Source organism: Amblyraja radiata, chromosome 21, assembly GCF_010909765.2.
Source record: "Amblyraja radiata isolate CabotCenter1 chromosome 21, sAmbRad1.1.pri, whole genome shotgun sequence".
Lineage (NCBI taxonomy): Eukaryota > Metazoa > Chordata > Chondrichthyes > Rajiformes > Rajidae > Amblyraja > Amblyraja radiata.
This window is the reverse complement of record NC_045976.1, coordinates 7,810,288-7,827,325: the sequence shown is the minus strand read 5'-3', so window position 1 is coordinate 7,827,325 and position 17,038 is coordinate 7,810,288. Positions and strand designations below refer to the sequence as shown.

The following is a 17,038-nucleotide window of genomic DNA, read 5'->3' as shown; positions in this document are numbered from 1 at the left end:
GAGCCCCTGGAGAAAACCCACGCGGTCACGTGGAGAACGTGCAAATTCGCCCAGACAGCGCTCGGAGATTGAACCCATGTCTCTGGCGCTGTGAGGCAGCAACTCTACCGCTGCGACATTGTGTCACTCATATAGACACAGTGGGCTGTTCTGTATGTTCTGCACTAACCAGGGGGCTGTGCTTATGTATGGAGACAGTTTTGCTGAACAACATGCAAAACAAAGTATTTCACTGGATCTTGGTACATTCAATAAAGGAACCAATGAAGCATTTAGCATCAGATGCAAACATACAATTATCTAATCAGTGGCAGCATTCAATACTGCACTCCCATAACAGGCATACGATGACCACTTGCAGTGCAAAGCACTTTATATTGCCTTACAAGGATGTAGCCATTACTTGAGAGCGTGAACCATAGGGAGAGGTTGGGCAGGATAAGACTTTATTCCTTGGAGCGCAGTGGGCTGAGGGGTGATGTTAGAGGTGTATAAAATCACGAGGGGTATTGATAGGGTGAAAGCACAGTAGGTGAACCAAGTGAACCAGAGGACATGGGTTTAAGTTGAGAGGGGGTATGGTTGAATAGGAACTAGAGGGGCATTTTTCTCCCCACAGAGGGTGGTGGGTGTATGGAAAGAGCTAGCTGCCAGAGGAGGTAGTTGAGGCAAGTACTATTACAACATTTAGAAGACATTTGGACAGATACATGGATAGGAAAGGTTTAGAGGGATATGGGCCAAATGCAGACAGGTGGGACTAGCGTACTTGGGGGCATCTTGGTCGGCATGGGCAAGTGGGGCCGAAGGGCCCCGTTTCTGTGCTGTATGACTCTACAACTGTTATTCCAGCAGAGGTTGCATGTCCACACCCCACAACACTTACGACTCACAACGAAACAGCCAGTTGAGTTAAACTCCATGCTTAAAATGCTGACAATGGTTATTTTATCCAATTGGAACTATAGGGAGAATGCCCAAATTCATTCATCTGTGCAATGCGTGGATCAGGGAGACATGTACAGGGAGTCATTCTCTTCGTTGGAGAACTCCACTAGAAGACAGTTGTGACAGATAGATATGTGAACTTGCTGTGCCCAACTGCTCCAGATTTTAGTGTCCATCTTCAGTGTAAAGCAGCATCTGCAGTTCCTTCCTACACATTTTGTCCGCTCCACTGTGAAATCTCCTCAAGGTGTGTCTCTTCCCCGACGAGAGGTCTGCAAAATCTTCTCTCGCCGCTCCCTCTGTGTTTCCTGCTTTTTGTTTATTTGTCCTTGGTGCCTTCTGCATCAGAAGATGGGTCTTGACCAGTAACGTCACCAATTCCTTCTCTGCAGAGATGCTGCCTATCCCGCTGAGTTACTCCAGCATTTTGTGTCTATCTTCGACATCTCTAATTTCCCTTTCACTTGACTCTCAGTTTGAAGAAGGGTCTCGACCCAAAACGTGATGCTGCCTGACCCGCTGAGTTACGCTAGCATTTTGAGTCTATCTTTAGCCCTCAACAAAACACCTTTACTAAAGCATGGAAGTTTATCTCACTTAAATCCCATCACAAATGTGGGGACACACACACACACACACACACACACACACACCTGGGACATTGTGTCAGTTCAAGCCTTCCAAAGAAGTTATCAAATAGTCCTTTTCCAGAGACATGTAAATGTGCGGCTGAGACCTAGGTTCGATCGGATGCGGTCTGTGTGGAGTTTGCACGTTCTCCCTGTGACCCCATGGCTTCCTCCAGGTGCTCTGGTATCCTCCCACATCCCAAAGACATGTAGGTTTGTAGATTAATCAGCCTCTGTAAAATTGCCCCAAGTGTGCAGTGAGTGGATGAGAAAGTGAGATAACGCTGGTCGTCGTGGTCACAGTGGGCCGAAGGGCCTGTTTCCACACAGTATCTCCAAATGTTCCCTTTGAAGTTTAAGGCCAATCTTCGTCGATAAACAACACTTTGAAACTTTCCCCCGTTATTTTTTAAGCCGGTCGTGGTGTCAAATTCAATGGACTTGCTTTGGGAGAGAGAGAGAGAGAGAGATCACAACCCATTTGAAAACCCACCTATAATGATGAATATCTTCGAATGACTTGGAGTTATTAATGGCGAAGACACACAGGAAACCCTCGCCCGTCCTCATGTACTGATCTCTCATTGCACTGTACTCCTCTTGACCCGCCGTGTCGAGGATATCTAACAGACATGTTTCTCCATCTATTACAACTTGTTTTCTGTAGGAATCCTAAGGACAAACCAAATGAGAGACAAAGTTAGAACATCAGGTGCAAATTCCTCAAAAGGCAGTAAAGGGCCTGTCCCACCTGGGCGGCATTTGCGTGTCACGCAGGTGGCGCGCAAAGTTTTTGTACATCCCAAATCCTGGGGCGCCGTGCGACACTGTCTATATCACCACGCACCATGCGCGCGCATCGTGTAAATGACGCGCAAATGACACCCATGTGGGACAGGCCCTTAAGTACAGAGTCGAGGTTTACTAAGTTCAAGTTCAAGTGAGTTTATTGTCATGTGTCCCTGTATAGGACAATGAAATTCTTGCTTTGCTTAAGCACACAGAAAATAGTAGGCATTTACTACAAAACAGATAAATGTGTCCATATACCATGATATAAATATATACACACATGAATAAATAAACTGATAGTGCAAATAACAGAAAGTGGTTGGTAATAATCAGAGTTTTGTCCGAGCCAGGTTTAATAGCCTGATGGCTGAGGGGAAGTAACTATTCCTGAACCTGGTTGTTGCAGTCTTCAGGCTCCTGTACCTTCTACCTGAAGGTAGCAGGGAGATGAGTGTGTGGCCAGGATGGTGTGGGTCTTTGATGATACTGCCAGCCTTTTTGAGGCAGCGACTACTATTAACTCATGTGCCAGATACAGTGAAAAGCTTTGGTTTTCACACTCTCCAAACAAATCACATGATACTACATTTAAAGACCATCAAGCCAAACTCGTGTACATAGGGTAGAGCAAAGCAAAAGATACAGAGTGCAGAATATCGTTCTCCGCATTGCAGATCATCAGTTCCAGAGACAAAGTCCAATGTCCACAATGGGGTAGAGGTGAATTGGACAGTACCCCAGCTTATGGAAGGACTGTTCATCAAGGGGCAGCACAGTGGCGCAGCGGTAGAGTTGCTTCCTTATAGCACCAGAGACCAGGGTTGCATCCTGACTACGGGCACTGTCTGTACGGCGTTTGTAGGTTCTCCCCGTGATCGGAGTTGGTTTTCTCCGGATGTCCGGTTTCCTCCCACATTCCAAAAACGCGCAAGTTTGTTAATTAATTGGCTTGGTGTAATTGTAAATTGTCCCTAGTGTGTGTAGGATAGTGTAAGTGTGCGGGGATCGCTGGTTGACATGGACTCGCTGGGCCGAAGGGCCTCCTGTTTCCAAGCTCTATCTCCGAAACTAAAAAAAAAAAAAAAAAGTGTAAAATGAAACTTACTTCTATCGTGGGATCATATTCATCGACAAAGTGGTTCTGAATAAGCTGGATGGTCAGAGCACTCTTGCCCACGCCTCCAGCCCCCACCACCACAAGTTTGTACTCAGTCATCTTCTCAGCTCAGGGAAAGACCTGTGCAAAGAAAAAAGCAAGGACCATGAGCAAGATAGGAATGAAGTGGATGAAGCAAAAGCCGTCCCGAGAGTTAGCTTGGATGCAGTCATCCGCCCAGCGACTCCACGCCGCCCATCGACCACCTGTTCACACTAGTTCCATGTTATCCACTTACTCATTTACTCCCTACACACCAAGGGTTATTTTGCAGCAACCAATTAACCTACAAACGCAAACATTTTTGGGATGTGTACAGCGGAGGTTTACAACAATGATCCTAGGAATGAGTGGGTTAGCATACGATGAGTGTTTGAAGCCAATGGGCCTGTACGAGCTGGAGATTAGAAGAACGAGTGGGGACCTCATAGAAACTTACCAAAGAGTGAAAGGCCTGGATAGAGTGGACGTGGAGAGGATGTTTCCACTAGTGGGAGAGTCTAGGATCAGAGGCCATAGCCTTAAAATTAAAGGACATTCCTTTAGGAAGGAGATGAGGAGGAATTTCTTTAGTCAGAGGGTGGTGAATCTGTGGAATTCATTTCCACGGAAGGCTGTGGAGGCCAAGTCGGCGGATATTTAAGGCGGAGATTGACAGATTCTTGATTAGTATGGGTGTCAGGGGTTATGGAGAGAACGGGGTATTGAGGGAGAGATAGATCAGCCATGATTGAATGGCGGAGTAGACGCGATGTGCCAAATTCTGCGAATATAACATATGAACAATGTGGGAGAAAACCCATGCGGGCCACAGGAGGAACGTGCAAACTCCGCACACACAGGCAGCACCCGAGGTCGGTCTCTGGCGCTGCAAGGCGGCAGCTCCTCCGGCGACTCAGCCCTACAATAAAACCACCCTTAAGTTCAAGGTACACAAAAATGCTGGAGAAACTCAGCGGGTGCAGCAGCATCTATGGAGCGAAGGAAATAGGTGAGGTTTCGGGCCGAAACCCTTCTTCAGACTGATCTAAGTCCAAGGTAACGGGTTTAGCTCAGTGGCTGTGCTCCATGGTTGTAGTTTAAAGTCCCACTCCAGTGATTAGCTCAGTCTCCAGACAACCACTCCCTTACAATGGTGAGAAAGTGCTCGCCCTTTGAAGTGACGTTAGACCAATCCCCGATCCGGTAAGTAGGCACTTATAAACATTATAAAAATAAACACCACCTCATATTTCCTTGGGCAGCTTACAACCCAGCGGTATATTAATTGATTAAGAAGGAACTGCAGATGCTGGAAAATTGACGGTAGACAGAAATGCTGGAGAAACTCAGCGGGTGCAGCAGTATCTATGGAGCGAAGGAAATAGGCAACGTTTCGGGCTGAAACCCGGCCCGAAACGTTGCCTATTTCCTTCGCTCCATAGATACTGCTGCACGCGCTGAGTTTCTCCAGCATTTTTGTCTACCCTAGGTATGATAATTGATATCGCTAACTTCAAGTAACCCTTGCTTTCCCTCGCTCTCCATCCCTCCCCCACCCTAGATCTCCGACTAGTTTCACTGTCCTCCTGATTAATTTTACTGTTTGCATGCCTCGTTGTCACCTTCCCCTCAGCCAGCAATGAACCGTTCTACATTTCCTTCACCATCGTCTGCTTTGATCTGTCATTTTCACACCTCACCCTTCCATATCTCTAGTTTCCCTCTCCCCCCCGACACTCAGTCTGAAGAAGGGTGTCGAACCAAAACGTCACCCATTCCCTGTTCTCCGGAGATGCTGCCTGTCCCGCTGAGTTACTCCAGCATTTTGTGTCTATCTTCTGTGTAAACCGGCATCGGCAGTTCACCGATCTGATAAACTGGGCTGCATACCAAAGATCCAACGTCACCACTCCAGTTGACGAGCAAGTCTGGCATCTTTGTCAACATTTATCAATCAACCAATGTTACTAAAAATAAAACACTTCTTATCAAGATGTGATATCACTGCTTCTGTGGAATCTCGAGTGCCCCAGCCAGTTCTACGTGACAGGGCGCGGGAGAGTTGCTGCCTCACAGCGCCAGAGACCTGGGTCCGATCTGGACCATGGGTGCTGTCTGTACGTTCTCCCCGTGACCTGCGTGGGTTTTCTCCGAGATCTCCGGTTTCCTCCCACACTCCAAAGACCTCCAGGTTAGTAGGTCAATTGGCTTGGTATAAATGTAAATTGTCCCGAGTGTGTGTAGGGTAGTGTTAGTGTGCGGGGATCGCTGGGCAGGAGCAGACATGGTGGGCCGAAGGGCCTGTTTCTGCACTGTACCTCTAAACTAAATAGGAAAGTGTAAAAATGGAGTTGGAGATGGGTCTCGACTCGAAACATCCCCCATTTCCTTCACTCCATAGATGCTGCCTCACCCGCTGAGTTTCTCCACCATTTTTGTCTACCTAGGAAAGTGTAAATATGATTTGCTAAATAATTGTAGCCACAGGAAAAAGTAGGTTAATTGGTGTATCACTAGGCTGGTTAATGCACAGATCATAGAACATAGAAAATAGGTGCAGGAGTAAGCCATTCGGCCCTTCGAGCCTGCACCGCCATTCAATATGATAATTGCTGATCACCCAACTCAGTATCCTGTACCTGCCTTCTCTCCATACCCCCTGATCCCTTTAGCCACAAGGGCCACATCTAACCCTCTTAAATATAGCCAATGAACTGGCCTCAACTACCTTCTGTGGCAGAGAATTCCTGAGATTCACCACTCTCTGTGTGAAAAATGTTTTTCTCATCTCGGTCGTAAAGGATTTCCCCCTTATCCTTAAACTGTGACCCCTTGTTCTGGACTTCCCCAACACCGGGAATAATCTTCCTGCATCTAGCCTGTCCAACCCCTTAAGAATTTTGTAAGTTTCTATAAGATCCCCCCTCAATCTTCTAAATTCTAGCGAGTACAAACCGAGTCTACCCAGTCTTTCTTCATATGAAAGTCCTGCCATCCCAGGAATCAGTCTGGTGAACCTTCTCTGTATTCCCTCTATGGCAAGAATGTCTTTCCTCAGATTAGGAGACCAAAACTGTACGCAATACTCCAGGTGTGGTCTCACCAAGACCCTGTACAACTGCAGTAGAACCTCCCTGCTCTTATACTCAGCTTGTGAACTAATCGGTAACATTTTATGTGTTAACCTAACACAACCATTGTCACATATTCATGTTACGCATCTAAAGCTTAAGACTCAGTAGGCCGAAGGGCCTCTTTTCCGCGCTGTATCTCTAAACAAAACAGAAGCATAAACAGACTCTGCCTAACATTACACCAACGATTGCCCTTCAGTTATTTGATTCCCGAGAAGCAGATGGAGCTGCCCAAGAGCACAGATGCTAATCTTTTCTTTCCGCCATGACAATTCCAACAAACATACTCCCTCACGTGACTGGTTGATATATTCCCCCAGGCCCAGAGAAGTTCTATTTAAAGATAAGTTCTATTTTGCCTCACGGTGATGGCCTCAAGTCTCCCAGCCTATGACAACGCAAAAGAAAGGGTGAAGACAGGTCTTGTGTGTAGGCGATGCTGCCTGACCCGCTGAGTTACTCTAGCATATTTAGTGTTTTTTTGTAAATGTCCCACGGTTGCTGCCTCACAGAGACCCAGGTCCGATCCTGACTACGGGTGCTGTCTGTACGTTCTCCCCGTGACCTGCGTGGGTTTTCTCTGAGATCTCCCACACTCCAAAGAGACCTACAGATCTGCAGGCTAAATGGCTTCGGGAAAATAGTAAATTGTCCCCAGTGTGTAGAATAGTGCAGGTGTGCAGGGATCGCTGGTCGGCATTGATTCAGTGGGTCGAAGGGCCTGTCTCCACACTGTATCTCTAAGCTAAACAATCAGCAGATAGACACAAAATGCTGGAATAACTCCGCAACTGGGACATGCAGCAGCTCCGGAGAGAAGGGATGGGTGACGTTTTGGGTCGAGACCCTTCTTCAGACACACTAATGTTTTTGAACAAAATTAATTTATATTTAAACTAAAAAAAATAAAAAAATTTAGGGAGCCTTTTCCATGCTTTCAAACCCAAAAAGTTGAACTACCAATAATTTAGTTTAGTTTAGAGATACAGCACGGAAACAGGCCCTTCGGTTCACGGAGTCCGCACCGACCAGCGATCCCCGCACATTAACACTATCCTACACACACTAGGATCAATTTACACATACACCAAGCCAATTAACCTACAGACCTGTACGTCTTTGGACTGTGAGGGTAAACCAAAGATCTTGGGGGGAAAACCACGCAGTCACGGGGAGAACGTACAAACTCCGTACAGACAGCACCCATAGTCGGGATCGAACTAGCGCTACCAGCGCTGTGATGGCATTGTCCCACGGTACGAGTTCATTCCAAGAGCTCGCTCAAGTTTAAAAAAAAATCAAACTCGTAAGCACGGAGAATGAACGTAGCGGGTACGTCGGAGCTCGGGGACGTCTCTTAGCGGCTAGTAACGCTAACGGCAGGTACTCGGGAAGACTCCCTAATGGCAGATAAGCTCGGGAAGACTCGTGAAGATTTTTCAACATGTTGAAAAATGTCCAGGAGAGCCCAGAGTACCGACGAGTGGCCATTACCGTAAATCTCCCAGTTCAAATCAGAGCAAACTCGGGAGAACTCTTGGAATGAACTCGTACCGTGGGACAGGGCCATAAGGCAGAAACTCCAACGCTGTGCCTCCGTGCCGGCCCCCTAAATTTGTATTCATTTATTTCTTACGGGGATTGAGGGAGAGAGTGGGGGTGGAGGTGGTGGTGGGATGAAGCAAAAGCAGCAAGAAACATCCAGGAAGGTGGAGGACAAAAAAGAGTCGGAACAGCAGGGAATAGTGGCTTCTGGAAAGCCTGAAGAAAGGGCTCGACTCAAAACAGCTCCTATCACTTGTGAAATGATGGTAGAGCCGCTGCCCCACAGCGCCAGAGTCCCAAGTTCAATCCCAGCCTCGGGTGCTGTCTGTGTGTGGAGTCTGCACGTTCTCCCTGTGACCGTGAGGATTTTACTGGGTGCTCCGGCTTCCTCTCACATCCCAAAGACGTGCGGGTGTGCAGGCGAATTGGCCCCCTGTAAGATTGGCCCTAGGTTGAAGCAAAAAGTGGGATAAAGGGGCTGTCCCACTTGGGTGACCCAATTGGCGAGTTTAGAAGAGTTTGAAAAAATGACACGTTGAAGAACTCCTTCGACTAGCTACGACCACCCTCGACTAACGACCTATTACGACTAAACCTACGTGTAAAAAAAGTATCGATTTTTTTCCATGGCGACCTTTTTTTACTCGCGGGCATTTTTTAACTGAAAATAACGCCTCGACCCAGCTGAGGCCTCGAGTACGCGGGGACCTCATTCTCGAGCATGAAGGAGAGATACAAAGACCTCCTACGACCTCGTGTCGGCCATGCTGCGAGTACGAGTCGAGGGCAAACTCGCCAGAACTCGCGGATTAGATCGCCCAAGTGGGACACGCCCTTTACAGAACTAGTGTGAACGGGTGATCGATGGTCGGAATGAACTCGGTGGGCTGAAGGGCCAGACTCCACGCTGTATCTTTTTAATCATTCCACAAATGGGCTAATTTTCCAAGCTGAGGAAAGCGTGGCAGCTGAACATTTGAGGCCTATTGCCCTTCAAGAGGCAGGGCCAGCACACCCAGAGTGAAAGGCTCCAAATATCCAACGTGGGCAATTGGCAGTGATTTGCTGAGTAATTGCAGGGGGAGCTGTGCCGTGCCTCTTGTTGTCACTAACCCTTCCTCGCCAGCCCCAAACTCCCAGAAACACACCGTCAACCCAGGAGAAAGAGACCAGGAAGCCCACACCCAAAAACAAACCAAGTTACGAAAATACTTGGGCGTGCCACAGTGACAGATAGTGCTAAAAATAAATGTCTGCTGCACTTCATTTTACTCTGGTTCCTGAAGCTTTCTGAAAGAGAAAGAGAGAGACAGAGAGAGGGAGACACAGAGAGACAGAGAGACAGAGAGACAGAGAGACAGAGAGACAGAGAGACAGAGAGACAGAGAGACAGAGAGAGACAGAGAGACAGAGAGACAGAGAGACAGAGAGACAGAGAGACAGAGAGACAGAGAGACAGAGAGACAGAGAGACAGAGAGACAGAGAGACAGAGAGACAGAGAGACAGAGAGACAGAGAGACAGAGAGACAGAGAGACAGAGAGACAGAGAGACAGAGAGACAGAGAGAGAGAGAGACAGAGAGAGAGAGAGACAGAGAGAGAGAGAGACAGAGAGAGAGAGAGACAGAGAGAGACAGAGAGAGAGAGAGACAGAGAGAGAGAGAGAGACAGAGAGAGAGAGAGAGAGACAGAGAGAGAGACAGAGAGAGAGACAGAGAGAGAGACAGAGAGAGAGACAGAGAGAGAGACAGAGAGAGAGACAGAGAGAGAGACAGAGAGAGACAGAGAGAGAGACAGAGAGAGAGACAGAGAGAGAGACAGAGAGAGAGACAGAGAGAGACAGAGAGAGAGACAGAGAGAGAGACAGAGAGAGAGAGAGAGACAGAGAGAGACAGAGAGAGACAGAGAGAGAGAGAGACAGAGAGAGAGAGAGACAGAGAGAGAGAGACAGAGAGAGAGACAGAGAGAGAGAGACAGAGAGAGGCAAATTTCCAGGAAGAAGACAGAGAGACAGAGACAGAGAGAGAGAGACAGAGAGAGAGAGACAGAGAGAGAGACAGAGAGACCGACAGAGAGAGAGACACAGAGAGAGAGAGACACAGAGAGAGACAGAGAGAGAGAGACAACAAGGCCAGGCCATTCATCCCATCAAGAATGTCCTGCCACCTCATGAGATCACTGTTGATGTGTACCTCATGACAAAACTATTTGGGATCTTAAAAAGGCAGGAACGTTCAAATAAACGGCCTCCAACAAAAGGCTTTTTATTCTTGCTGATGTCTCATTTTAAATGTCAAGCAACAAGTTGCCAATGTTAATATTAATCCAGAGACGGTGCAGAGCTCAAGGCTCATGAATTGAATCTGTTTTTAAAAAGTGGGAAAGTTGATGGAAATGGTGCGTTGTGTGGCAGCACGAGTGTCGGGATTTTCTGGGAGTGAGGAGAGATGCAAGTTCATAAGGACATAAGTTAGGAACAGAATGAGGCCATTCGGCCCATCAAGTCTACTCTGCCATGCTATCATCTATCATGGCTGATTTATCTCTCCCTCTTAACCTCATTCTCCTGCCTTCTCCCCTTAAACCCTGACACCCGTACTCATCAAGAATCCATCTATCTCTGCTTTAAAAATATCCATGGACTTGGTGTAGCAGTGAGCAGATAGATGTATGATCATGACTGTGACTGCATGCAGGCCTGTAGCCCAACACCAGCAGTGAGGGCAGGGGAACTGGCACAAACTAACTCAGAGTCATAGAGTCACACAGTGTGGAAACAGGCCCTTCGGTCCAACTTGCCCACGCTGACCAACATGTCCCACCTACACTAGTCCCACCTGCCTGCGTTTGGCCCATATCTCACTTAACCTATCCTATCCATGTACATGCCCAATGTTTCTTAAAATAGTCCCAGCCTCAACTACCTCCTCTGGCAGCTCGTTGCATACACCCACCGCCCCTTGTGTGGAAAATAATTACTCCTCAGGTTCCTATTAAATCTTCCCCCCCCCCCCCCCCTCACCTTAAACCTATGTTCTCTAGTTCTCAAATGCCCTACCCTGGGCAAGAGACTCTGTACGTCTGCCCGATCTATTCCTCTCATGATTTTGTACACTACAAGATCACCCCTCGAGTCCTGAGGGTCTGAGCTAAACTGTTACTAGCAGTAGTAGTAGTACTACTGACAGTAAATCTGTTACTAAACCATGGAGAGAGCATGAACATGTTATCTCATGAACTCCTGGCGATTACGACAATGGAATTCACCGAAGTCAGCATCAGCGACAACCTACGTTACCCTGGCGACAACCTACGTTACCCTGGCGACAACCTACGACAGCACCTACGTCAGGAGAAGTCAAGCTACGCTCATTGGCATCAAACCCACAGTCGCCACTGCCGCCCAAAATGTTTTAACTTGTTGAAAACCCAGCGGCGACCAGAAAGATGCTACGACTCTTTGGGCGACTGCGGTGACTACTAAAGGCCATACAGGCGACACCCCGGCGACAACCTAGTCGCCTGTGGTCACCTAACAAATGGCCCAAGTGGGACAGGCCCATTAGTCTCGATCACTTTGACGATTAATTCACAAAGGGGTGGGCGGCACAGAGGCTCAACGTACACGGCCGACATTTCACAGCGCCACGTTTAATCCCAACCTCTGGCGCTGTCCGTGCGGAGTTTGCAGGTGGCTTTCCCCAAACATCCTAAACTAGATGTAGATTGGGAGGTTAATTGGACTTTGTAAAGTGTCCCTGGGGTGTGCACGTGTAGATACATTGTAAAACATAGAAACATAGAAAATAGGTGCAGGAGTAGGCCATTCGGCCCTTCGAGCCTGCACCGCCATTCAATGTGATCATGGTTGTAGAAAGCATCAGGGGCAGGGAATGGAGTTGGAAATACAGGGAGAATAAAGCGTGTTAGGATTAGTTTTAGTTTCAGATATACAGCATGGAAACAGGCCCATCGGCTCACCGAGTCCGGGCCAACCAGCGATCCCCGCACATGAACACCATCTTATACAACCCAGGGACAATTTACATTTATACCAAGCCATTTAAGCTGCAAACCTGTACATCTTTGAAGTGTGGGAGGAAACTGGAGTACCTGGAGAAAACCCACAGGGTTTTCAGGGAGAACGTACAAACTCCATCAGACAGCACCCGTAGTCAGTATCGAACCCGGGTCTCTGGCGGCGTAAAGCCCCTGTCCCACTTAGGAGACCCAAACAACAACCTCTGGTGACCTTGCCCGCCACCCAAGGTTTCCATGAGGTCACCGGAGGTTTTGGTCACTCTCCCTAATGGTCGAAAGTGGTTTCCGCGTGGTCGAGGCTTCATCTAGGTTGCTGCCATTTTTTCATCGTGATTAAAACCGGCCTCGACTAAAAATAGGTTGCCGTTTTTAAAATCAATTTTTTAGTCGCATGTCTAGTCAAAGCCGGTTTTCTTCATAGTTGAGGAAGGTTTTCAACATATGCGTGGGAAGTGGTAGGAGGTTGCAGGTCACCTCGACCTTGATTTTTTTTTGGGTGGCAGGCAAGGTCACCAGAGGTTGCTGTTTAGGTCTCCCAAGTGGGACAGGGGCTTAAGGCAACGACTCTACCGATGCGCCACTGTGCCACTCATTAGAGAGAGTTGGTGTAAAGGGTTGGCGCAAATGCAAAAGGCCAACTGACAATACACAGATTCATAATAGTTTGTCACATAAACCAGGGTGCAATGAAATGTCTTATCTACATGAAACTTGTATATCAGACAGAGCATCGAGGATTTCCTTCCCTTAAAGCAATTAATGAACCTTTTGTTTTTATACAGAACAGGCAGCTTCATAGTGACCACAACTGAAACTAACATTTTATTTAGCTATTTGATCTTCTTCCTCAGCTGCTGTTGCAGGGTTCAAACTAGATCTGGACTGCTGCTGAAAAGATATGTCCATCCTCAGTTCCTTCCCCGCATCCCACAAACATTTGGTTTGGTTTATTTTTGTCACGTTTAGCTTTTTTTAAGTTTAGTCTAGTTTGGAGGTACAGCGCAGAAATAGGCTCTTTGGCCCACTGTCCGCACCGGCCAGTGATCCCCGCACACAAACACCACCCCACACACACGTGGGACAATTTACATTTATACCAAGCCAATCAACCTGCAAACCTGCACGTCTTTGGAGTGTGGGAGGAAACCGAAGATCTCAGAAAACCCACGATAGTCACTGGGAGAACGTACAAACTCTGCACAGGCAGCGCCCATAATCAGGATTGAACCGGGGACTCTGGCGCTGTGAGGCAGCAACTCCACCGCTGCGCCACCCCGCTCGTGGACTGAGATACGGTGGAACATTTTTGCTTTGCGTGCTATCCAGGCAAATCATACCATACCCAAGAACATCAGGCAGAGCAAAGGTGTAAAGTAAATAGAGGGCAGGATATGGGGGCGGCAGCTACAGTGTACGTGCAGGTAAAAGAGTACAAGGGCCACAACGAGGCAGATTGGACCAACATACCAGAGGTTCTGAAGATGTTCTTGAATCTGGTGAAACGCGCTTTCAAGCTTTGTATCATTTGCACAACAGGAGAAGGGAGAGGAGAGAATGACTGGTGGTCTGAAGATCTGACCTGGGCCCAGTACATTGACGTAATATTAATGAAAGCCCATCAACACCTCTACTTCCTTAAAACATTGGAAAGATCTGTATGTCAATGAAAACCCTCTTGAACTTCCACAAGTGTATAGTAGGGAGCATAGTGACTGGTTGCATGACGGCCTGGGTCTGCAACTCGAACGCCCAGGAATTAAGGAGATATTAGAGGGTGGTGGACATTGTCTGGTCCAACACAGGTACTGACCTCCCCACCATTGAAGGGACCTAGAGGTGGCACTGCCACATAGAGGCAGCCAGTATCCACAATATCCAATGACCCACACCACCCTGGCCATGCTCTCATCTAACTCCCACCAACAAGGAGTCTGAAAACCGTGACCTCCAGGTTCAAGAATAATCTCTTTCCAGCAACCATGGACATTCAACAACCCTGACCCCCATCAACTATGAATGATGGACTCTCTTTGGATACACCAAGGATGTTGTTTTTGTTTTGGACTAGCATGGCAGTTACTAATTTTTTGATTTATTGAATCTATTTATTCTATACTATCTGTGTACGCGTTTACAGGTCCCTTACGCTGCCGCAGGTAAGATTTCATTGCTGGTACATCCGACACTTTAAAGTACTTGAACAGCCATGACCGTTTATGTTGAGTGCTTTTCCGAGGCAGCGTGAAGTGTAGACGGAGTTGATGGGGGTTGGGGAGGTGGGGAAGTCCACGATGGACTGGGCTGCATTTGTAGCTCTGCAATCTCCCTGCGGTTGGCAGCAGAGTAGCTGCCAGACTATGGTGCATCTATGGTGCATCTCTAGAAACTAGCAAGATTACCGACCTTGCGTCAAATTTACCTCTCACCGCATGTCATCCTTACATAACTCACCCAAACCCGATCCCCCAGCTCAAAGTCAAACCCTTCTCATCCCTCTAATGCCTTGCTGCAGTCAATCATAGAAAGAGACCTTTCAGCCCAACTTACCCATGTTGGCCAAGATGCTTCATCCTAGCAAGCACCATTTTAGACTTTAGAGATACAGTGCGGAAACGAGCCATTTGGCCACCGAGTCACCCCGTACACTAGCCCTATCCCACACGCGGTTTTACCATTTTTACAGAATTGCGGTCACAAGGAGAACCTGCAAACTCTGCACAGACAGCACCCGTGGTCAAGATCGAACCCGGGTCCCTGGCGCTGTACGGCAGCAACTCTACCGCTGCGCCACCGTGCCGACCCAAAGGTGCCCCTCTGGTTTTGTTTGAGTAATTGTTATTGGGACAACTTCCCCCAGTATCCCACTTCTTGAGGCTTCCCTGCTGCACGCTACAGACCTGCCCCATTACCTCAACACCCATCCCATTGACATCCAACCTCAGTAAACATTTGGCAGCAAGGTCACTACTTCTGTTTCAACAGCAAACACGGCAGAGATATTTTTAGAAAGCCGTGTACTGTACATTATCTAGATGTGGGTGGGGGAGTCGGGCTCCCGAGTTAGGCTTTCAGTCCCGTGCCAAAGAGAAGTTTGACTTTGCAAGTCTCCTAAACAAACATTCTCCAACTTTGTTTGCGTCATGAGAACGCAACCCGTGTTCTCCATCCAAGTGGCCTAATGTGCATCATTTCTGTGCAGAGAAATCATCGCAATTCTAAAGATTGGACATAGCAATACAAATTTTTCTCCCCTTTTAAATGGGTCATCCTCATTTTAAATGGAAACCTCAGTCAGTGCTAGATAAATTAACCTCCAGTGTTAACGTGTAGGAAGGAACTGCAGATGCTGGTTTACACCGAAGATAGACATCAATGCTGGAGTAACTCAGCGGCTCAGGTACAGTGGATAGATTTTTTGTTGCGTGCTATCCAGTCAGCGGAAAGACTATACATGATTATAAATCAAGCCGTCCACAGTGTACAGATACATGATAAAGGGAATAATATTTCGTACTAGATAAAGTCCAGTAAAGTCCGATTAAAGATAGTCCGAGGGTCTCCACTGAGGTAGATAGTACTTCAGGACTGCTCTCTGGTTGTAGTAGGATGATTCAGTTGCCCGATTACAGCTGGGAGGAAACGGTCCCCGAATCTGGAGGCGTGCGTTTCTCTTTCAGCCCAACCTGCCCATGTTGGCCAAGATGCTTCATCCGAGCTAGCACCATTTTAGACGTTAGAGATACAGCGCGGAAACAGGCCCTTCGGCCCACCAAGTCCGTGCCGACCAGCAATCACCCCGTACACTTACACTATCCCACACGCGATTTTCCCATTTTTACAGAGGCCAATTAACTGAAAACAATCCCCCTTTCCCACCCCAGAAAAATCTCAAACCTCTGTGTCCAACTCCAGTGTTCACAGCAGTTTTCCATTCATTTATTCCACTAAATATATTACAAGGATACACAGTCTGAAGGGTCCCGATCCAAAACTTCACCTATCCCTGTTCTCTAAGGATGCTGCCTGACCCACTGAGTTTCTCCAGCACTTTGTGTATTTGCAAGGATGCACAAGGTCTTTTAATATGCACAGCGCTCGATAAAATCCAAAAGTACCAACTTACAATGAGTGCCAAATAACTCATTGCATTGTACTGTACAACAGTCATTGTATTATACTGTACAGAACCTACATCACCCTTGGCTCACGAGTATAACTCAGCTGCTGGAAGCATGGAATTCAAGCAACGCGCCAGAGATTTAAGCAGATAATCCCGAGATAGCATCTTGCAGATGGAAAATTACAAGATCCAATCTGTTCGGATGGAAAAACAAATCAAGATGCAATCTGTTCACCTCTGTAATACGTTCCACACTGCCAAGCGCAAGGGTGCCCGGACCAACGTAGAAATTGAAGACGGCTACGTTTGATTAAACTATCCCCATAAGGATGGCCATGAAGCACTGTTGGATTTTGAAGAAGTGAAAGTCTTTCATTAAATTAAAGCGGTAGACTTGCTGCCTTACAGCGCCTGGGACACGGGTTCGATCCAGACTATGGGTGCTGCCTGTGTGGAGTTGGTATGTTATCCTTGTGACCGCATGGGTTTTCTCTGGGTGCTCCGATTTCCTCCCATACTCCAAAGGTGTATGGGTTTGCAGGTTAATTGGCTTCGGTACAAATTGTAAATTGTCCCTAGTGTGGAGTATAGCGTTAGGGTACGGGATCGCTGATCAGGCCATCTCAGTGGGCCGAAGGGCCTGTTTCCACTCTGCATCTATTGAGCAGAAACCTCAAACTCAATGCCTTTC

At 47.5% G+C, this 17,038-nt stretch overlaps 1 protein-coding gene across 2 annotated transcripts in view; it reads right to left on the bottom strand.

Moving 5' to 3' along the window:
• The window catches only part of kras (KRAS proto-oncogene, GTPase), a 41,940-nt gene that overhangs the window by 9,815 nt on the left and 15,087 nt on the right, over positions 1-17,038 (bottom strand). For both annotated transcript variants that reach the window (XM_033039449.1, XM_033039448.1), the window contains 2 exons: positions 3,475-3,606; positions 2,071-2,249 (listed from right to left, as the gene is read on the bottom strand). In XM_033039449.1, coding sequence (XP_032895340.1) covers positions 2,071-2,249; positions 3,475-3,585 — 290 coding nt within the window. In that variant the 5' untranslated portion in view covers positions 3,586-3,606. The remainder of the gene's footprint in view (positions 1-2,070; positions 2,250-3,474; positions 3,607-17,038) is intronic.